Source organism: Falco naumanni, chromosome Z (genome assembly GCF_017639655.2).
Source record: "Falco naumanni isolate bFalNau1 chromosome Z, bFalNau1.pat, whole genome shotgun sequence".
NCBI lineage: Eukaryota > Metazoa > Chordata > Aves > Falconiformes > Falconidae > Falco > Falco naumanni.
In genome coordinates, this window is record NC_054080.1 from 50,264,397 (window position 1) to 50,289,012 (window position 24,616).

The 24,616-nt window shown below is 39.6% G+C and overlaps 1 protein-coding gene across 2 annotated transcripts in view; it reads right to left on the bottom strand.

Moving 5' to 3' along the window:
* The window catches only part of SH3GL2 (SH3 domain containing GRB2 like 2, endophilin A1), a 101,605-nt gene that overhangs the window by 59,268 nt on the left and 17,721 nt on the right, over positions 1-24,616 (bottom strand). The window contains exon 1 of one of the 2 annotated variants that reach the window (XM_040579780.1): positions 3,131-3,274. The exons of the other annotated variant lie outside the window; for it this stretch is intronic. Coding sequence (XP_040435714.1) covers positions 3,131-3,259 — 129 coding nt within the window. The 5' untranslated portion in view covers positions 3,260-3,274. Of the gene's footprint in view, positions 1-3,130; positions 3,275-24,616 lie in introns of those variants that run through there. 2 annotated transcript variants of the gene reach the window in all.

The window sequence follows — 24,616 nt, forward strand, 5'->3', positions numbered from 1 at the left end:
ATAAATCTAAAGGGCAAAAGAAAAAAAAAAAAACAACAGTTAAATTATTTTTCTACAACTATGTTGCTTTCACTTCAAGGAATGAGAGTATTTCTTCTATTTTGCGCATAAGGACTCGGCTCTTATTTATGCGAGACCAGTATGGGGATTTATCTCTGCAGAAACTGCCAGCGTCAGAGCCTTTATTACTTTTTAATGATGTACGTAAAAGCTTGCTACTCACTACATCAATGAAGTATGTTACTCCACCCTAGGACTTGATCCTAATTTACCTTCAGCTCTTTTATCAATTCACATTTCTTCCTCTTAATGATACTGATAGGGTACACACAGTAAGTAAACAGAGGTTCTAGAATCTGTGAGTTCAATCCCCAGCTGAAGTTCAGTGAGAGTATCTCCAGTGAAATCAATCAAGCTATACCATTTCTGCAGCAGTTGAAATCGAGCAGCTGGAGAGAACCTAAACCCACTTTCTGGTTAGGATGGTTACTATTTAAGCTACATTTCCTCTTGTTCCTTGATGAAATTACCCCTTCCCCTACCTGCAGAAGATGTAGCCTGCAAAACAATGAGTAAGGGCTGTACAGAAGCATTTCTGTGAATTTTGGAGGTTTTTCTTAGAGTATGAAAGCACAGGTCAAGACCTTTCTTCTATTCTTCCCTGCCTGCAGTGAGCTTTCCAAATTAACATCAAATAGAGTATCTAGCTGTAGGAAAAGTCTGCCTACCATCAGCAGCTGCACTATTTTTAACTTGTAATGAGATTTTAAACTAACTTAGTCACATTTCTTTAAATCAAACTGAAACAAGCCTTGCTTAAACAGGAATATGTTCCAGAAACATTATGGTCCTACAAAAACAGTTTCAAAATTTCAATATATATGTATATGTATATATATATACATATTTATATATATATATATATTAAAATTTGCAGCAAAGATAGTAAGAATTATTATTACTTAATGCAGGTACAGCACAAAAATCTATAGAAATGTATTAGGCCACGGTGGCTGCTTGACATCTGCAATAAAACCATTACCTATGTTAGGATGATGTTGAGCTGCAGCATGCAGGATGTCAGAGACACACTCAAAAAAGATGAACATTTCAAGGTGAAAATGTATCGCTTGGGGTCAAGGTTTTGTTAAATCTGGTAGATGCATTTCAGCCCAACCATGTTTATCTGGTGGCAAAGCCAGCTTCAGCCAGAGGCTTTCCAAGCATACAAGATGACACGCTGGACTTTACAGGAAGGTCTACCAGAGCTGCCTAACCACAAAGTTAAGGGCTGAAAGGTCAGCTATTCTTCCGAGTATTGAAGGATTAACCTGATGATGCAGAATGCTTTAAAAAAACGTTTGTATTAGCTTTTAAGCTGGAGGGGCTTTATGCTATTTCATCCAGCAGCAATGTTTCCTTTCTTATTCTGTGCTTTTTTTTTTTTTTAGATTTAGATTTTTTTTTTTAGATTTAGATTTTAGATTTAGAGGACAACGCCCCTAAGCACAGAATCAGAGACATGCTAAGGAAAGGTGCAGTAAGGCTCTATTTCTTCAGTGGTTTGAGACTTCTAGCTTCTTATCTCTCAGTGATACAGCATGAATATACAGCACACAAACCGAGTCATAGATTACAAAAGGAAGTGTAAAGCAAGGAAAATGGGTCCGGACACCCCACAGGAATACTGAGATGGGAACTCAAGACTTCTGGTTTTGGAATTTGCCTTTATTGGCAGTTACTCGCGGCACTTGTAATGTGACTATGCAGCTTCACTCGGTTCTAATGACAGTATCTGCATTACAAAGCCCTATTAGACTGTCTGCCCTGGTGCTACAGTAAGGTGCTATATGAGGTAATAGTTTTTATCCTCAATGCCCTACTGCAGCATTAAAACCTTAGCTGCTTTTTAAAGCTGAGAAGAACATCAGCATAGGGAAATGAGGATTCTCAGGTTACTACCCCTATAAACATGAGCAAAGCACACAAAGCAAAACCCACATCTTTGGGACCCAGAAGCTAACCCAGACATGTCGCATCACAGAACAAACAGGAAAAGTTTGGGTCTTAATTAGCTGTGGAAGTCCTGAAGAGGAGGCATCACCAATAAAACAGGTATTCTTTCCAGATGTAACTAAACAGCACAAAAAATGCACCAGTTCATACCCACCACTACTGCTGCAAAGCTGTGGGCAGGTCTACACTCGATCTACGAAACATGCATTTTCACACTATGTATACTACTACAGTACTTCCCATTAGAAATGCCAAAGAATACAAGTTAGCTAAACTGTCTCAGAAAGACATAGTTTTGGCCATGGTCCCTTTTCTCATTAAAAGAAAAATCCCACCCAATGGCAAAGCGGGGCAGCAGCTGGCACTCACTCCAGGAGCAGGGGGGCTGCCGGCCAGGATCTAGTAGCACACAGGCCAGGCAAACTGCTGTCCTCCGCATTTAAACCCAGAGTCAGCTTCAAGGACGCTGACTAATGTTCAGCTGAGTTTTCACACAGTCTGCCATTTGCAATACGTATCAAAATGTTTCCTGGTCATTCATGTCAGCCATCTACAACCTGCAGGACCAGGGCATCAGGCCTTGCAGCTGCAGAGGGACCTTATCCTTGCACTGCTGACATTTAGCTCCCAAGGATGTCTAGCTCAGCTTGAAGAAAAGGGTATCTGGGGTCATCACCTCCTCCCCAGAGGAGTCGCCTACTCCTCAGTTATTCTTCATTAGTGGCCCCATGTGGAAACATGCCATCCACCATAGCAGCCAGCAGTAATGGAAGCCAGTGCTGGAACTTCAGATGTAATTCATTTACATACAAAGAAGTGCACTTCGCTGTTTTATAGTCATCAAAAAATGCAACATAATAACAATGCAATTCGTAATCATGCTAGGTACAAACAAAGCTGGTGCATATATCACAATAGCAAATGCTCTTTCCATACCTGTTCACTTGCATTTAAAGAATGAGATTAAGCACACTTAATCAAAATTTCCCACATAAACATTCAAATTTTCTTTTATTCTGGAGTAAAACTATCAAAAGGCAGTGTACTAGAGATAAAAAAGAGCACTTCTAAGGACACACAGCATGACAGCAGGAGGTGAAAAAGCACCACTTACCAGTCCTTGACATTTTTCAGAAGATATGTATTTTAATTCTGCCTTGAAATGAAACAGATGCACCACTTCTCCTAAAGACAGCTCCAAAAGAAACAGAACACTTTCCAAGGCTCCCTCTCCGCATAACATTAGCTACACACCACACTCTCCTGCAATATTCCATGTGCTAAACTTACTTGACAGACTTGCGTTGGAATATTTCGTCTCTTTAAAAGTCAAGTAGATAAGTGCTGATACTGTTCAGTCATCCGAAGAAACCTAGATACAGTCTCAACTACACAGCATTGTGTCTCCATCATAAAGTAACTCCTACGATCATGGCCGGTGATCATCACCTACGACAGGCACAAAGCAACCTCTTAAGGGGAGAACATTGCTCATGTTCGATTTCCAAGAGACTGATTTCTTAAAGAGTTTGCAGTGCCACCTGTTAGTTAATTTCAAATTCACTGATACAGTTCATGGTCATAAAGGCAAAAAAGAGACACAGAGATCCTCCTGTCATTTGTCAAATCGTTATTTTTAGAAAGATTTAAGACAGGAACCTGCTTCTTAAGCTGTGAGTATTACAAAGGATCATCAGAGTTAGAGATGATTTATTGCTTCTGTTCATTATGGATGATACATGAATAATCAAATATAAAGTCAAGTACTTGCAGACTTTCTTTTTTTAAACCGGATAGGGAGATACCTGAACATCAAGAGCCATTAACTATTCCGTGTCTGTCAAGAATTTGGAGTTTCACAAAGTACATTTCCTTCTTGCAAGATACTTATGAGGATTATATTCACCGAGTGATTAAATGAAATAAATGCGAAAACTAAGGCAGAGTTAAATTAGCAGATCAACATTTTTAACACAAGCTATTCACTTACATGTAGTGTCTGTTTCTCTGGAAAGGAACAAGTACATTTGGGTACTTTGCCAGGGATTTTGACTAATACAGATGTAAGTAGCTGTGAGATAATCACACCTCTGCTTTTATCCTTATGCCTCTGCCCCACTTTCCTGGAAATAGATTTTATCATGCCCGGAACAGTCTTTAAATAAAACTTAGAGTGTTAAGAGTGATCCTGTCTGGTGTTAAAGTCTATGGGGCTTAACTGAAACAGTGATAAATGCGCAGGTGTCTATGTGATCATGACAATAATATAAAAAGTTGAGCTTGTCCATTTTGAACAAAACCAGGAACTGGTAAGAGTACTTCCCTTCCCTTTATTTTTCAGCGTACAATCTCTTCAAACTGAAGGCTGAAGCATTAGTAGCAACATCTTTTTCTCTGTTAAGGGCTTCACAAGTCCAGGAGGGTAAAAATAATGTGCTAGCCATTTGCAGGTCATGGATTCACTCTGCTTTTTAACTCTACAGATGAAGCTGTCAGAGCAATAACTCTCTAAGAAGGATTTTCTCTGCCTGCACAACAGTAGCAATAATATAACTCTTCCAAGCAAACTATGCTTATTGGGGTTGATTTTTTCTACTTGGATATAAATGGATCTGAGTAATGCTGTATCAATAATCCTGAGAGAGTTCTACATGATCCATTCTCCCACTGAAAGCCTTAACAAAACACCCTTTGATTTTACTAACATAAAATGCACATCCCATACAAACGATTTTTTGGGGGGACAGGAGAGCTCTCTTACAATTTGACCAAGTAAATGGCCTATCCTGTTACCTCAGTTTCCTCATCTGTGAAAACCTGATAAAAATCTTTGAGCTGTTGCCATGGAAGGCAGTGAAATGTGTTCTTGCTGTATGAAACAGGATTTGTCCAGCTAAATCTCTCAGTCTCCTGTGAGGCCATTTTCTCTACATGCTTCTCCCCTTTTTGAAATCAGCTTTTACAAAAATGATTGCAAGAACTTTGCATCCACAAAAATTCATGGAAGCAGTGGCATTATAGGCAACTTCTTAATGTGAAGCAAAACGTGGGTGAAGTTAGACTCAACAGATGCGATGCCACACATATTCCTCTTGGAAAAAGACGAACAGCTGTTAAGTTCTGCTTTGTGGGGCCTAGCTACACCAACATGATAAAGGGCATAGGAACAGACACATAAATTCCTTGCTTGACTGTGTTTGACAGTCAGGGTACCTTTTTGGTCACAGTATCTGGACACATTGATGCATATTCTGTAAACTGACTTCCCTCCTATTCCCCTTCTTCTATACTACAGCAGATGTCTCCAAAACCTGTTTGGATCATTTGCTCTAAATGCACAGGGTTAATTGGAACCAGCTGGCCCAGAACACATAGGCATTTAAATACCTTGTGAGGAAACCAAAACATTAGATTTCCTTTTTTTCCCCCTTTTCTTATGTAGTTACTGCTAAAACCTGTTTTGCTCCTACAGATGCCAGCAGACCCTGTGTCCTGTGGAATTAATTGTTCACAATGATTTGCTGAAAAGGAAAATGTACCAATCCACTCATCTGGAGACCATTTAAAGTTCTACTCACACACACGTGCACCAGAGCACGCTAATTTTTTAGTCTTGTTTGCTCTTCCCATGTTTCATGTTCCATCCACAGCTGGGATTCTGTTCCATTAGCAGCTTTCCAAGCCCTCAGAGAACAGTTAGGTGAAGGCAGTAGAGAAAAATACATTCAACTGGTTATCCACACAAACAGAACTGAAGTCATTGAGAGATTTTTAAAAGCTAGTAAAAGTCTGGATGCATTCTGGCCTAGAGGTAAGCTGAACAGGATTTGTCAGGACTTCAAGTTTGCAATTTCAGGGACAGATTTCAGTTAAATCTGCCTTCAGATCCAGCTGTAACGATAAATGGCCTGCAAAACATATGTTGTTACCGTTTGTACTGGAGAACAGAATCTGCCAGACTTTTATTTCTCAAGTTAAGTTTGAATCCTGACACCGTTAAGAAAAAAATCACTGCACTTAGGATGCAAAAAAACCCCCAAACCACAAAAGGTAACTTTAGCTACCTACCAAAGTAAAACTACACAACTGCACAGGTAGGCACCTCCTAACACTGAAATGCAGCACCTTCACAAAACTTTGTTAGTCAAGAAGACATACTATATAGAGAATTTCAAAATTCTCCCCTGGACTCAAGAGAATGGTAAATCTATGCAGGAATAAAAATGGCTTGTAAGTTAATGATCCATTTCCCTGATATGCCCCCAATAAAAAATAATAGATGCATGTTTCATTACTGAATTGGATTGCCAACAATGCCTGCGCACAAAGCACAAAGTCAAAGATAAGACTGGCTCTCAGAAGTACTTGAAGTCAACTGACAGGGAACTGTGGCTGACACTTCTTCAGTCTGGAGGAAGCAAAAATCACATGATTCCACTAAAAAGCAGCTATTGCTTGTTGTCCAAGACCAGTGTGAACTGCATCCAAACAGGCCAGAAAGAATCAGAGGGGAAAGAAGCATAGTGATTGAGACACATTTTTTTCTGCTCTTATTCCTTAATATCAGAACATAACGCTCTTCCAGTGTATCCACCATTTCGGGTCACACTGCATTGACTTTATAAAGCAATGTATAACTACCGTATTTCTATGAAATCCTAAATTTTTACTCAAATTTGATGCTTAAGCAGACAGCATGCTCCTGTAAGCAGTTCAGAAGCACAATTTTTACCACTTGAGAAAGGGTTACAAGCATCAACCCCTTGAAATGACAAATACAACAATTTAATAAAATTCATTGCTAAGAGACCATGATGATGTATCTTCTAGCAAGAAATTCGGACTGGAGAAATGGTGCAATAAGCAGATGAATGTCATACATAGCAATGACTAGGTGAGATACTTATTGTAGGTAACACAAAGGTAAGCAAAATCAGAGTGACTCGCTAAGAATACATGACTGCAGGCCTATATGCATCTCAGCTAGCAGCTACTGCCTGCTTAATTTAGCAGCTAACAAGAAAACTTGATAGTTTGTAGTGAGACAGTGATTTATTGTGGGTTCCAACTTTTTATTAAATTTATTTTGCATTTGTTGAAACACCAAAGTCGGCCAAGCAATAAACTCCATATCAATTTCTTCATATCACATTTTTATTTTACTTGAAAAAACTTTAAGTGTTTCAAAAATGGACTTTGTTTTAGTCCACATATATAGCCTCTGGTATAACTCAGAAGTATAGTAAGCCATGTTACCAGTTACTATGGTATGGTAAAAGGTTTCTTATTCTAGAGCACAGAGATCTGTTCTGGAGTATCTGTATTCTTTTAAACTTGTTCCTCCTTGTCCTTCATTAAAACATAAATGTTTAGCCAAGTCTTACATGGCAGCATGTCTGGACCTCAGAGGAGCCCAGTAAATGTATCAGAAGATGATGCTGGGATGCTATGTACCTGTAAACTTTACACCACTGCAATAAAAATGTGTACTTCTGCCTTGCTTTTCAACTGTGAATCATGTTTGAATAAAAAGCATGTGAAAAAAGAGCACACCATCATAGACTCTGGAAAATAATCACAAAACTTAAAAATTCTGTATAAAAACCCTAAAGGTTCTTCTGTAGTTCACAGGAGCTAAGAAGAATCTCAGGATGATGATGAGACAGCTATATAAGCAAGTAATTAAAATCACTTACATAACATACACTCCTTACTGCATATACTCTGGTGGCTTCACAGTATCACTACATTACATTATGTAAAGAGGAATTTCACCAGTATTTCTTCTGCCTATGGTTTTCTCTGCAGAAAGTGATAAAAGACTCATTCTGGAGGCATGGTGGAAGACATCCAAGTATCAGTGCAAATCGATTTCAAGATGAATGACTGACATCCCACTAATTTTCCAAGTGGGGAAACTACAGATTGTTTGGTTTGCTCTTGGACATAAAAGTCAGCACCATACTGTTACCAGATTCTAATATTAAGCACTAAGTGCAAATTGTCCTCATTAGCTGGGTTTCTCTGTTAGATTGTTTGCATAAAGCAACAGAGATAGGTAGCTTTTGGCATACAAGCAGATTACAAATCAATGAAATCTGGGCACTTTAAATAATCCTATACTCAAAATACTACTACACTCCATCAGAACACCCAAGCTCCAACAATTAAACACATTTCCAAGTACTGGAATACAGTTGACCTAAGCGAGGAGGCACTTAGATGACAATTATACAAAATTACCTGGTAAAACCAAAACCACCATGGAAAAATATGGGCTAGTCAGTCTTTTCTTCAGTCTCTGTTCCTGTTTACCAAAAAATAAAAGTTAACTGTGTGAAGATAAATGTAGAAATAATAGGATGGCAGCCACTGAAAGACATCTACATGACATAGTACTTTAGCAGCTATTACGTTGTAGGAAAGCACGTCTGACAGCAACATTACTTGATTGCCTACGTATCTTCAGAAACAAACCAGCAGCAACGAAAAGAAAATATAGGTAAAATAGTATGTCACAAAAGTAGCGTCTCCACCACTTCACCAACTGATTTAAGCTCAGACCTGCCCACCCTCAACTGAATGTACAGTTTTGCTCTGTTACTAGTCAGGTAAGGGCTTACTGAAGCCAATGAATGTACTTCTTGTGTAAAGACTGAATAAAGGCATCAAGATTTACCGTACAAAGAGAAATTCAAATATTTCATTAGTACTTTAACACAAAGGACCGCATCAAGAAGTAACATTTACACATTAATTTTTCAAGATATCATTTTCATCTCTCTTGTATTCAACAGAACTAGTAGACTTGCTGAATAAAGCTAGTTTTATTGTCTGATAATCATCTTAAAATGTTCTTAATTGCATCAAATAAAACATAGTCAAAATACATCACTTTACCTGTGCTCTATCCTTTACTAGTAGAAAAACATGACTCAGAAAAGGTATTATGCTGTCCTTAAGAATTATAATCTAAAATCCTCATACAGCCCAGTCTTCTCTGAAAAGCTTTATAAGTATAATAGCATAAGTATATATAGCACAGAAGTATAATAGCATAAGCATATATATCATACCTGACCATACCCCTTTTCACACAGCTGTAGTCCAGCTTGAGAGTTTAGCCCATAAAGGGGAATATACACCTGAAATACATCTCCCAAGCAGAGGAAAAATTTCCTAATCATACTTTTTTAAAAATTTAATAAAATAAGTTAAAATTTTACTTAAGGAGCTCAAAATTCTTGTGAAAATGAAGTTTACCTGAAAGTTTTATTTCTATGAAAAATAAAAATCATAAGCACAAATAGAGTTTTATTGAAAACATTTTAAGCCTGCTCGTTTACTACCATGTACTAGCTCCACTGAAGATGGGTTTTGCATGGTCTTTGAATTAATTTCCAGTGAACAACACTGACTCTGCACTAGGAAAAAAACTGAAACAAACACATCCCCACCAAAAATAGCAAAACTACAACCTCTATCCAAATGCTGAAAAAAAATATTAATCATTCTTGGATGCAGTTGTTTGCGTCTGGACAAGGGACGCATACCAAGCTCCGTGTTCTTTATGTTTTCTTGTCAAGTAAAGAATGGCAACTACCGCCACAGCAGAAAGCAAAGACTGTATTAGTGTCAAGTGACAAGACTGTATGAGCCTCCTTCTTCTCTTAATTTCTCCTTTGGTTATAGTTTTAACTAAGACGAAAATCAACTCAGAATCCAAGAAAATGAGAAGGGAAAAAATCCTCTTGGGGCCCTGATTCACATGCAAGCTGGAAATTAAATAGGAGAGTGGAAGAGTTATGACTTTATCACTAACTAGAAGTCATCACTAACTGATAAGGTATTGTTATATAAGACCCATGCAGTTCCTCCCATAATTTCAAAATGAAGCCACACTGAAAAATACAGAATGGAGAGTGACCAGTGGAAATAATCCTTTCAGAAAACTGACATGCAACAGCTCAGGAAGACTACAAAAGCCATTCAAAACAAAACATATCTCTGCATTTACCTCTTCTGATAGGCAGAGGAATTTTCTGGGTATACATATAGTAGGTTTCACAGACTCGCAAATAAAAAACAAAAATATTTCTCATACCTTTCTAGGTCTAGAAAGCATGCAGAATTATTCCAAAGATGTGCACATAGATTTCCAAAATCTATGCTTTAATTTAAAATCATAGAAATTCTCTGGACTTGACATTACTGATGTCTTTCCATTTTGATACAAGTTGACACAGAGAACCAGAGAGGTAATGGCATCTTTAAGATGTCAGTTTTCCAGGGATTTTGCTTTTGGCTAGCTGAAGACTTCACAGTTTACCCTTCCCTTCCTTCAGAAATAAGCATCAATTTTTGAAGCATAGCTTTGCATGTAGTTTGATAAAGGCTGAGAAATACTGACCAGTATTTCTGCCAATTTCCATCTGCTTCATGATGAGTCATGAATGTATTTCCCAAAAAAAAAAAAAAAAAAAAAAAAAAAAGGACCAAAACCCTAGAAGATTATATGTAAAGGAAAGGTCTCAAGATTACTGGTATAATCATAACACATCAAAATTAAAAGGCATCAACTCTAAGTATTTCGCTCAGATCATCAGACTGCAAATTAATTTTTCCAGTACTCTTAGGCAATATCAGAGTTTTACAGTTTCCTATTCACTGGCATGGATAATCTCCAGGAAGTCTCTGCCGAACACACGCTTATCCAGAAGCTGCAGCAGTTAAATAACAAGCTAAGACAGCTGGGTTCAATTTAGGTTGCGGATTACTCATTCACTCAAAAAGATAACCACTGTTGGGCTAGTGAAAGCCAGCACTGCTGCTATTACTGAACTCAGTTGCCATGTCCAGCTTTTTTCAATTTACGACATTAAGGAAGTATTTATAAAAGGCTACTATTTTCCAGAAAAAAAACCAAAACAAAACAAAACACAAATTTAATTTCTAAACAATGACAGCTCTTTCTCGAAGTAACTACTATTCTTAAGACCCCAGATTAGTATAGATTAAAAGCATGGAAATTTGACATTTTCAACTTTTTTGAGAATGTTTTGCATGCATCTCCTATATCTTACTGTGTAACTGATTTGCCATTTTCTGCCTAAAATCTGCCCATGGGGGAAAGACTCTGGGAAGGGCCTACTGTTATAGATAATGGTATATGTTTTTCTTATTTAGCTCACAAATGCATTACAGTAGGAAACAGCAAGGTTACCCGGGGGTGGTTGTAGCATCTCTGTCTATGTACTTTCATTTTCCAGCTGTTTCAATTTCGATTTCTGTCTACCTCTTTCCTATCAGAAATCTCAATTGGTTATACACTGACTTGCAAAAAGGCATTAAGAGATTCTTTGCCATGTTCTCCATAGTATACTTAGAGAAATCTTTATTCAAAGCACAAGTCCTAGGGTTTGATATGATTCCATATAGGCTTAAAATCAAAATCTTCATTTAGCTTTTAGTACAAAATAAGAACTTGCAAATTTCTTATTTTAGTGATTTTTTTTTTTTTCCACCTGGATACAGTAAATGGGATACCAGATTCTGCTGAAACACTGCGAGACAGTTTATGGTGAAATGCGTTTACTGACCACCCACCCACATTTGATCCAAGCATTTCCCATGTGCCTAATACATAACTTCACTAAACGTTTTAATTTATTGAGAATCTTTTTTTAGGGTGCAGCCTTCATCTTATCAAAGGTAACTCCACAGAAACTCTTGACAAGGCGGAGACAGGAAAACAACCAATACTTTTGCAAAAGTAAATTGCTTTATTGCAGACAGATTTATTTATTTTTAGAAGACATTAACCGATTTTGGAGTGACTGACTAAAACTATTCCATGGCTAAAGCATCAGTTCCACACAAAAATGAGGCACCTGCACCCTAATATATTTTTTGACTGAAACCAGAATCATGCCTTGTAAAATATCCTTGCAAGATCAGAGCCTAAGTGATGGCATCTCCTCCTATATGGATTGAAATTTTTGCAACAACTTGAACTTCTTGAAGTTTTCACACTTTCACTGCTTACTCATCTTTTATTTCTTCATGCAGTCATGACAGTTACTTTTAGAATATCTCGTCTGTGAACACGTATCTCCATGCTTGCACACTGATGACTTGTATTCAAAGCATCAGTTAATAGCTCAATATATTAAAAATCAGGCTGCTCTAAGTCCATCCATGACAAGTTAGAATATCACTCCAGTGCAACTGTGACTTGCGAAGTTTCCATATATTCAGAAATGGAAACAAATAATCTTTCCAGTATTAACTGGTTTCTGGGCCTGAATCTGAGAATCTTCTAAATTACAGTATGATAATGATTTTTTACCAGAAGTTCTTATTTTTCATGCATTATTTCTAGTGGCATTTCTATGGAAACACAACATGTTTAACAGCACCTACATGACAGCTTTTCAACACAGGGACATTCTCTTTCATGCAGAAGCAAGTATATTCCTGACATAAATAAGCAATCAAATGCACACTAGTAAAAGCTCACAGGTAAGCCTTCAACGATAAGTAACCCACATCTATTTAAATGTTGTGCTTTCCCAATGTACATTTGTATTACAGCCATCAGAAGTTCATCTGTCAAACATGATGAAAATAATTTCTGCAAGATCTGAAAGCTTTTGAAACATTATTCACCATCTATAAGTAGTCACAGGAGCCCCACAGCTCTATTCTTGTTTATGACTTCAGTGGAAATAACCCTGGGAGAAAGCAACATTTGCTGTACACTGGTAATTTGCTCACTACTGGTTAACTGGTTGTATTATAGTAGTATATTCTCAGATTTCTTGGTCTTTCACAGTATTCAGACTAGTATTACAATCTCTCTCTGAAGCAACCCTTTCTAGCAGATTAGGAACCAGCATAAATGACTCAAGGGAGTCACAAGAGCCCAGAGATTTAAAGGGACATTGTAAAGGCTGATAAATGGAATTCCTTGCTTTATACTGCTGTTTCATAAGATGCTGTCGTTGTGAGCAGTGTACTTCAGAAACACAGTACTCTGCCAGTAGGTCTACAACCATAAGCCAGTCTATACCAAACTGGAGAAAAAATATATAGAAAAAAAAGGTTTCCACATACAAGTTTCTTTCAAGAAAAATGTCTTTAAACACCATCCAAGCGGTGTAAGATCCCCCAGTAAGCATGTCTCCATTCCTATTATTCTCATACTTCTCTAATAAAGACGAAAATCTTGTAAGCAGCCTTTGAACACTTCAAAGAAATACTGCAATTGCCTTAAAAAAACAGCGCTAATAACGGAAACCAGATACGTGAACTTCAGAAGGGATACAAAGTTCACAAATACCTGCAGCACTACCTGATACGAATATGCTATTATTTAAAGGATTTTTAAAACAGCAGTGCTCATAAAGTACAAAGAAAACAGTTTAAAAATCCTTTCAAGGCTAAATTTTAACGATGATCTTTAAGTCAAATATCCAAGAATTTAAGAGTCTTTATTACTGGATTATCGTATCAGCTACCGGTCACAAAAATTTTCTTAAGTATTTTTAAAATATAATACAAATCATTAATATTTAGTATTTAAGCAAACAAAACTGGAGAGATTTCAGGCAAAATCCAGTTCTCACTAAGGTGTCTGAAAGTTTAGAAATGGCAAAACAACTATTTTGGGATATCACCTATTCACTTTCCATGTATGCAGCACTTTGAATAATAACAATAATGAAAAAAAAGGTCTTTATTCTAGATGCTTTGGCTTCTGAAAAGTTGTCCTTAACATCTTCTGTAAACGTCCATGTGCAATGGAAGAGACGATCCTAAATGAACGGATACATATTTCCATGACAACAGTGCCACAGCACCAGCCCAGCACCGCCAGCCCAAGACCACCGGAGCCCCCAGCCTGTGTTTGTGGGACATTATGTACCCTACGGATAAGCCACAAACCCCCCATAAGCTTATCAAACCCCATGAATAAATACAGTCTTACTTCCTATCAGGCAAATCGAGCGAATAAAAGTAGCTTGCACCACTTTATGAGCCGGCAATAAATCAGTTCAGGAGGGTAGGGGGCGAGACCGTCTGACAAGGGCTCATAAACCTAAATGTCTCCGATCAGGCGACCTCCAGCACACAATCTGCTGGCCCAGCCTCCTGGGACACTGCAGCAGCAGCGTTATGTAAGCACTTTAATACTCTTAAATCAACTGGAAAAGGGAGACACAGGGCAAAGCACGGTCCCCTTGCCCCCCTCCTCCCTCACTGCTTACAGCTGATGGTAACTGAGATTTGTTAAGTGAGGGCCTGACCCCGTGCTGCGCTGAAGTCACTGAGCACCTCCCAGCTGCCCACCCCGGGCTTGGGGTCTGACCCAAATGGCTCCCAGAGCTCAGCGTTCCTTGTGGGGGGCACAGCGCTGCCCCTCAGCGATCAGCCCCCCGCCTCGAGCTGCCCCACATCACACCAAATAGAGGCAAAGGGAGTGCTCACCGTGCAAGACACGGGAGAGAAACTGCATACAGGCACAGACATTGCAGGCATCAGAGGTGCCATCTCTAAATTCTTCCTAACAACTGCTGACACTCCCATGCTGACATGATGCTCTACACCCCAAAAACAGACCAATGCAAACAACCAATATAGTTCTTTCAAGAACAAGTTTAAAAAGGTTTAGCATAGTTGCTGTAAGTCCTAGCAAGAGATAATGTGTTGATCAGTGCTAGCGACCCAGCTTCAACAGCATATTTGACTATCTGGACATGAGGACAGTGACAAACCCTCTACAGCAAAAACATGCTCCAAGCACAGCTCATCAGGAATTGAATGAGCTGTGCCTCAGAAAAACAACAGAGAATTTCTTCTGCTGTCGTTGTCCCAGGGTTTACCCCTGTTTGAGCCAACCCCAATAACAACCGTGTCAAGTATTTCTGAAGGGATGGACAGAATGATTTAGCTCTGATCCACTAATGACAGCTCCTTCCTATCCTCTCTCTCTGCAGCATAGAAACCAGTCATAACCCCAAGCCAGGGAGCCTCTGGATCCAAGATTAACCTGAACCATCTTGCACTTTTAGTCACGGATGTTCCTCATTTAGCACCCAACAGTCAGCAACAGCAACCACTATTTAAGCAGGAGCCAGAGCCAAGGTCTCTGGCTGAGACTGTAATAAGTCTTCCTCTGTTTATATGCATATAAAAATGAATTGATTATGTTACACTGAAAAAGTTAACTTCTCAAGATGTAGTCTGGAATGGGAAGTTCATTCACGTATAACCAGAAGTGCAAAGCAAGGCAAAGTATTGCAGAGATGCCCTTTTTCCTTGGTGAATTCCTGCAGGAACTACTGTTTATCTGACTGCAAATTCCCAAGTACTTCTGTTTCCACACTATTAATAGTGAGAAAGTGAAGGAATAGCAAGCATAAGAAATTGTAGCTGTGTTCTCTGTATCCTAAAAATGTCGTGTCCAAACGGCAAAGTGTTATTAACTTTTTATTCCTTTGCAAGAGCGTGAGGTTTAAATGGAAAATAATATTGAACAATACACTTACATTGACGATGCCACTGTTCCCCTCGGGCAGTCTCAATCCACATCACTATTCAAAGCACTAGCAACGCTTCTTGTCAGCACAGAGAACACACGAAATATTAGGACACATTTCTAATGTAATAAAATGCCCATTAAATAACTTTGTCCCTGAGCTACTTTCCGGCTACCAGTGGATATTCAGATGCCCACACTGTGTAACTGTGAGATTACAATAGACAGACCATGGCATGAAATGCCTGAGAAAGTTGCTAACAGAATAAAAATTCCTTAATTTCTAAGCAGCCCACACTCAATCTAAGGCCGATCTCTCCATCACTGAAGACAACTGCAATTTTTCCCACTACTTTCAATTACAGAGGGATCCAGCCCCACATGACAGTTACAAAGTCTGTTCCATTTCCTGGCTATTGTGACAAGCAAGAAGTCAACACATGATCCCAGATTACTTTCTTCTAAGCACGTACTGAAATGACAGCAGACATACTCCTGGTATCTTGAACAAAGCCTTCATGGACTGAAAGCTCAAATTCTTTCAGAACCACAGCGCAAGCTTAACTCTGAATTATCGTAAGACACCATATGTCATCAAGCTGAGCCAAATGAGCACCCTTCTAGAGGTCATCTACAAAAACCTGTCTGGTACCATGCACAGTGTGTGTGAGTATGAGACTCCCACAACTAAGAAAATCATGCTGCTTTCTCCTACTTCAACCCATCAGCAGTCTAAAATTCATTTCAGCAGCACAAGACTCGTGGTTATGAATTTTTTACAAGCCCTAATGACAACTTATCTCTGTCAAAAGATTTAGCAGGATCTAGAATGACAGGGGCACTCTTACCACCACCGAGATCACACAGCTTCCTTAAACATCCCTGTAGACTTTCAGCAAAGAAATCCTAAGATATGTGTCCAATGCATCACTGCTTCCAGCTCACCCATAAGCCAGCTGCCACAAAGTGTCAAGGCAGAGAACATGCTGCTGTGAACTCCTCAATTCCCTTTTAACTACTGGCAGCAGTCTGCACTGATAACTAAGTGAAGAGGGATGGTACATACAACATAAACACTCAGAACAGCCTCTTCCCTTTTCTATTACGTCAGTTGTACCTCCATCCTAGTGAGAGATGATGCTAAAAGCCAAACCACACTGCTGTTAGCAGAACTCTAATTCAGCAAATTTATTTTCCCGTTTCCACTCCCCTTAGTCTGCAAAAGTAAAAACTAGTAAATTAGTAAAATTTTTAAAAATGAGAAAGTAGTAAACCCACAAGTATTTGGCTGAAGCTCTGGATTTCCCCACTGAAACCAGTATTTGTCATCTTGGAAATATAGATAATTCTGTTCATCTAGTAGGCAGCTGACAGTGGTATTTTTTAAAAAAATAAGTCTTCTAGTGGGAAAAAAGAAAAAATGGAAAATAAACCTTTTATCTGCTGCCAAAAATGGTGGGTATTTTCCACTAGTTCAACAGTACTAATTAGCCAAGTTCTTGTTTTGTTGTTAAGAGCAAACTATTTCTCTCTGTAATTGCTTAAGAGAAATATGTATGGTTCCATCAAAAATGAAAATAAGCTCTACAGAGGGTACTATAAAAACACTGAAGAACCAAACAGTGAATGCCACGTAGACAGAAGGAACTCAGGTTCCTACTGAATTAAATATTGGACATCACTACCATGGCAAGAATTAGTATTAAATGATAACACTACTATTACATACTATTACTCACTATTACATGTTTTTAGAGAAAAGCAGATCTCATATTGATACTTTCGTGAACACTCCCTTTTTCCTGTATGCTTGTGCCTTTATATGCCACCAAAACACATACATGAACAGTACCAAATCTGTCGTCCACCGGCTTGGTGCAACATGATTATGTCAAGATGGACTTCTCAAAAAGCCTGAACTTCTTTTCTTCTCTTAGCGTGTGTTGTTAATTCCTGCAAATTAATACTTTTTCCACTTGCCTCTTCAAGACTAGTATCAGGAGAGTTCAAAGTAAAGATGGAACACAGAAATACAAGATTTCCTTCAGTCTCTCTCTTGTAGTAGACATCTGAAATATTTCTGAATTGAAAAGGGATGTAAATTGAACTAAATAGTGTTGTGCTGGAAGAAAGGTAAAAGCAGACCACAGTCAAGCTTCTCCACAGCTTTTTATTAGGCTGAAATAAAACAAAAGCGAGAGCTGACAGTAAGTGCAGCTTCCCTTTAAGGAGAGGTCACAGGGGAGCAATACACTCCAGGACACCAACACATAGCACGCTCTATGCTAGAAACCACAGACTTGACCAAACGTTCCAAAAGAGGCATCACTATTCCAATGTCACTGATCTCTGCATGAGTAAGCACAAAGGAGGGTACAGAGGAGGACTCAGTTTTCAAATCAGCAGTGTTCTGGGGAAGCCTAGAAGAAATGTGACCTTGTAATGTCCCACAGACAGCACCATTACACACCGATGCATCTTTCAGGTCTATACTGGATTTTCAGATGAGCATCTTCTTCTGCGATTCCCAAATTGCCAAAGCTCAAAATGAATATATTTATGTAGTCTCATCCACAATGTCAAGAAATCAATGTACTTATTTTTACTGTCTCATTTGAAAACTCCCTTGACAAACAGCGTAACCTTTTTTCTTTTTCTCTACTTATGGACTGCAATATATCAGAAGTCATTTAACCCTTAGTTCACTAATAATCCATCTACTTGGCACAGCAAGTACCTAAATCTCAAGCATGTACACTGAGATTTGGGTATTTTGAACATGACCAAAATGTCAAATGGACTTTCCTATATATTAAGTTAAATTACAAAGTTATCATTTTATTGATGCTGTTGAATTTCCAAAATATGTTGCAAATCATCCCCCCTTCTGTCTTAATCAGAGAAGCTATTCCTACAACACAGAATTCTCCTGAATCTTCCATGAAGATCCACTTTCTACAGATCCTCTCTGTAGACCTCCACATAGTTTGAGGGGTGAAAAGCAGAGAAAAGATAAGCTTAAAAGCCTTGAACAATGAATAATCCCTTTGACAGTGATGGATTCTGCAGAGGTTAGTGGTCAAAAGCAGTTTAAAATTATTTACTAAATTAAGTTGAATTTATGCTTGCTGCAGACAAAAAGCGTGCAATACAACAATTACCGTGGCTTAGCTGTGCTGTGGCACTTTGATAATGAGCATCACTGATCATGTCAGAGCCTGAAATGTGTCAGAACTTTAGCCATCATTGTGTCACAAAGACGCTCTCATCACATAAAACAAGACTGAAAGACCGATTGTCTTTGCCATAATTTGGACCGTACAGTCAAAAGTATTTGTATATTACCACATGTGACTCATTTCTTAACTAATTGTTTACCACTGTTTCCTAAAGTTACTTGTGTGAACATAAAGGGGATTATTGTAGTGTGTCAGCATTTCCTGCAAAGACTGCATTCCCATCTGGAAATGGATCAGCACTTTTCCTCTCTCAGACCAACTCTAAACAAACCCATTTTTTAATCCAAGTATTACTGTTTTGAATGTTTGTGCTTCTCCCTCTTAGACAGCTTACAATGGAAACCCAAATTTTCAAGAGGTCTTCCTGTTCCTATGAAAAAGCTATTATTTATATGAAAGGACTTACTCAATATCCCTTTTTTTAGGAAAATTAAATGCCCAGCTCTTATAGTTGCACAACTAGACTGCTTCCACAGGAGGTCCTAGGAGGGATAAAAGTATTTTAAACCAAATACTCTCATTTGGCTTAAAATGCCAGTGGGGCTGCATCTACCAGTCTCACCCACTAATCATCACTGTTGTGCTCACCCACAGCCTGGTTTTGTCTCCTGACACAGTGTTTTCCAGGATGACAGGCAACCAAAGCCTTCCCTATTTTTTCCCTCAATGGTAATTCTGCTACCACCTGCATCCCTGATACTGAGGAGTCCCTCACTTGGCCAGCTGAACCAAAACTCACTCTGCTGACTGAGGCAGCATCAGGGCTTCCAGGAAAGGCCCAGAGGGGTGGTCTTCTGTACCACTATCAAAGGAAGGATGGAATTTATCACCAGGTAAAGCTCCCTTGCTCTTACAACACTATACCCTACTCACTCACAAGCACGCTGTGGTTTGCAGCGTCACTGGATGCCTTTTTTGCTTTCAGAGCCTTTCACTTCTAAATAACCTTTCTGCTCTAAGAGAAGCTGCCTAAAAAAAGAACAGCAGACAGCCAATCAAACTCTGGCTTAAAAAATGCTTGCAAGTGCAAACTGACACTTCTGTGCCCCAATCAAGCGCTTATAAGGACTTTCTGTCTACATCCTCTACATCCCACAGATAAATGTTGCAGTCTATCAACACCTGACAGAAATCTGTAGTTCTCAGCAAAAAATACTCTATTCTATAGTATTAAAGCAGGTGTCCTCAAACTTTTTAACCAGGGGGCCGGCGCGCAGATGCAGTGGCAGGCAGCCATCTGCGGCTGCTTGGTTTCCCCCCCCCAACCCCCGGCGGGGGGTGGGGGTTGGGGGGGGGGGGGGGGGGTGTCTGTAAATACCGGGGGCCGGATTGAGGAGCCCGGGGGGCCGTATCTGGCCCGTGGGCCGTAGTTTGAGGACCCCTTTATTAAAGCATTATAGGGTTAAAGCATTACTCCCGTATCACATGATTATAATACTAGGAAGAACCATCTCCACAGGACAAATCATCCAGTGGCCTCACCAGCAAGAAGAATAAACACTGGATTTGGAACTTAGCAGGGAGAGTCAGGGATGTCTTGGAAGATACAAAGCCACGTATATCTACTTATATTTCATTTAGTGATACAGAGAATACTTACTTCCAAGCACATATCTGTGCTTTAAATATACCACAAGCCTAACTGGGCTTTAACTATTGTTCAGTTATTGTTTACTAGTGAAAGAGCATGCCATAGCCCTCTTGATTTGACTTAACTCTTACCTCAGAATCACAGATAGTTCTAACCACCACCACAGTAGCTGGTGTCATCACTGTATGTATTATTTCACGTCATCACCAAACCTTTAAAATATTTTTGTCTTGAATAGTCTTCAACATGTCAGAAGTAGCTCAAGGAAAAACCACTTATTTGAGAATTCAAGTTCAAAGAAAAAGACTGTGCAGAAGTTAAGTAGAAAAATAATCTACTTTCTCTCCCATAATATGTAGAACAAAAATTCTATAATATATTACAATAAAGTAATAATAAACATTAGGATTTTAAGATCTTAAAAATTTCCATACATCTTCTGTAGCAGGAATGAACTAAGCTACAGAAATTACCAATACAAAACTTTTATATGCTATGTATAAATATCTCACAAGCTCCTGTTTACTTTGATGAATCAAACTCTGTCTTCCTAGCCTTAAATCAAAACCTGGAGCCCAGACAAAACATTTACCTGCACAGTGCCTGAATACTTGGTCCTGCACCCGATAAGAACCGGTAGATCTGGGTTGATCTCCAAGATGTACATAGACACTGCACCTCTGAGCAGCCTTCTGCAGCCTTGTCTGTTCTCCAAGCTCCGTATTCTCCATTTCTCCCTAACTCATTATTGCTTCAGGCTCTTTGGCCAGCGTGAGTGACCCTACACAACCATTCTCCTGTCCTTCCTTTCTCCCACCCACCAATCACTTCAGGCAGATCCACACTGCATACTTCGTCCTGACACAGCTACCGGAGTATTGCCTGGGAACTGACTTGACTCCTGCCAGAAGAAGCCACTTGCACAGAAGCAACAAAGCAATTTTTTTTTTTCTATAGTTTGTTTTATTTGTATGGGCCTCATAGTGGCTTTAATCACAAATGGTATTGTTAATACAGCAATCACAGATATTTGCCAGGGTCATAACACTTCCATATTGGTACAGTGATCCTTGTTTAGCTGGAGCCTTCCTTTCCCACTGCCACTGAACAACACCTTATAGGCAGAGGATCTGACATGCAGAGCATATTTTGGGAAATTTATCCAGAGCTGACTGCCTCTATACCGTGCAGAAGAACAAAGCTGCAATCCTGTTTTATAAAACTACTCCACTGAGGTGAAGAGATCACCCACTGCAGGTGAGTCATCTCGACAGTTTTATATATGGGAAAACAATTCACAAAGTAGAACTGGAGGAGGTGACTTTTAAAGCAAACTTTATAGGGGACTCAAGAATAATTTTCCTGACAGCCTTAACGACTGGTTAAAGAAGTTTTACGCTCTGCTGTTGTGAACATAAGTAGTTAAAAACACACTATGCAATGGAGAGGATGAGTAGTAATTAATTAAAGCATCCCTTATCCATGCCTTTGATACCGTCTCTCACAGCAGCCTCCGGGACAAAATGTCCAGCACATGGCTAGACCAGCCCATAATACAATGGGTGAACAACTAGCTAATACATAGGCTCACAGACCTATGGTAAACGGGGTCACATCAGGCTGGCAGCCAGGCACCCGTGGGGTTCCCAGGGCTCAATATTAAGGCCAGTGCTCTTTAATAGTTTTTTTATAAATGATCTGGACACATTAATTGAATGTACATTAAGTAACTTTGCCGATGACACCAAATTAGGAGGAGCTGTGGACTCCCTTGAGGGTAGGGAGGCCATACAGAGAGATCAGTATAGACTAGGGAGCTGGGCAATCACCAACCGCATGGAATTAACAAGAGCAAGTGCAGGATTTTGCACCTGGGACACGTACTCCTGGTTATGCATACACATTGAGGGACGAAAGGCTGGAAAGCAGCCCCGCAGAAAGAAATCTGGGGGTTTGGGTTGGTGGTAAGTTTAGTATGAGCCAACAGCGTGCCCCGGTATCCAAAAGAGCCAACCATGTGCTGGGGTGCATCAAGCTCAGCATCGCTAGCTGGTCGGGGGAGGTGACTGTCCCACTCTACACACACTCCACCTCAAGTACTGCGTGCAGTTGTGGGCGCCTCAATCTAAGAAGGACATCAAGGTATTAAGAGGGCAGAGGAGAGCAACCAAGATGGTAAGAGGCCTCAAGGGCAAGACTTAGTAGGAGCAGTTGAGGCCACTTGTTGGGAAGGGTATTAACCCAACACCAACCAACAACAGAAAAAAAAAAAAAAAGTCATATACTGTAGAGTAATGAAGCTGGGTAATTAGCACTGATAACATACAGCTGTGGGCTGGCTTCGGGGCGGTGGGTTGGCCGATGTAGATAAGGTGCAGCTGTGGCTGGTTCTGGGAAGACGCTGGGCAACCAACAAAGAGGGAGCAGCCGAGGAAGAAAGAGAGGGAAGAAGCAGAGAGGAGAGGGAGAGTGCACCCTGGGTGAGGAGGGACTAGGAGAAGGCAGCAGAGGGACTGGCATGAAGAGTGTGCTGGTATGAGATGGTAAAACACCTTGCTGCAGCTGGCTAGTTTTGAGAGTGCTGCGACAATATACTGTATTTACTCTACAGGGGAAATTATTGATTTGACATTTCTGAGCTTTCACTAATTTGAAGTGTTTCATTTTTATTTAGTATTTTCCCAAAAGCTCCAGAACTTAAAGGAAATGTTTACATGAAAATGTTTACCTCGTGGCCTTGTAAAATAAGCATTCGGCCCCTGCAATCACTGGAAGGTTTGGAAACAGGAACACCCAAAACTTCAAATCAAGAACAATACAAAAACAGTTCAGGAACTCATGCTTTTAATCCAGCCTCTCAGTATCATAACGGCCCACTTCATGATTTTTAAATGTTCACAGCTGACCATGCTATACATCAAAATAGTACCGCTTGTCTCATTAAACTACCATAATTCGCAACTTGGATATGCAAGATAAAATATTAATCACCACTTCAGAAGTCACTTTCATCCTTTAATTTGTAACAGGATAATGCTCTGCTTAACTCTGTTCCAAAAAGCATGCTAATGTATTTTCTGCTAGTATCCACATTTTGCCTTTTCACCTACGTTTGCAGCAGGCACATATATAACAGAAGCACCATTTTTTGATATTTTGCACTGGTCATATGGTAGCAGTAGGTGTCATTTTCTGTGACTTTCCGCTTCATTCTAAAGTCTGCTCAAAGAGGTACTGTAAATTACCAGAGGTAGGATGTATACACCTAAATACCTCCCATGCTGACACATGAGAAAAATGGACACATACACAAAAGCCTGTATCTCCTCTGCATGAGCATAATGTGCACATCCTCGTAGCTTGGAGTGCTTGACACATAATCATATACAGATCTGTGAATAGGGGATGCATTGCAGTAATTTCACTCCTAGTTCCACAAGGACAAGTAAAGCAGAGGAACATGAAATGAAAAAGGCTTGCATGTCTACGGGGAGACTCTAATTGGATTCCAGAATTTTAAATCCATGCCCAAATGCAGAGAAGCAAAGAGTAGTAACTCACAGGCTTTTCCGCAGAGCATGCAGAGGTGCAATTAGCAGGGAAGATGAAGGTTATGTGGGCAGGAGAACTGCTATAAAAACAAATACATTCATAGTGTAAAAAAGCAAGTACAAGTAATGTTATTTCTGTGGCTCCCAAGACCTTCACAGTTCTTGAGAGAGGACCAGGACCAGAACAGAGGAAGAGTAATTGCCATATACAGTACCACCCAAAAGGAGCAAACTGCCAAAGCATCTGAAAATAGGCAAAGCTGGGTTAGTCTCAGTGGCACACCAACTCTTCATGATGTCACCCAAGCAACTGAGCTGTAAAACTGTGCATACCAAGGAAGTTACTGTTGTATAAAGGGAAGGTGTCTGGGAAGATGTATAACAGAAGTGCCTTTCACACACTGTTTTTGTCCTCACAGCAAGGAGTCAGGTAGAGGACTGGGTATGCAAGTAGGATGCCAATAGGAGATGCCTATCCTTAAAATTATTTGCAGCATGAGCTATAGCAGTCTGAGGGCAAAGCAATCTCTGTGTTATCACCTAGACACACGTCCTCTTAGACCTCTGAAGTGTGCAGCTCCCTTGAACACACCACTGAAAAAATACAACACAGCTTATTCAGGTTGAGGTCCACTGCTTAGACAATTCTTTGCAAGGAATTAGTTCACATGAAAAAAAC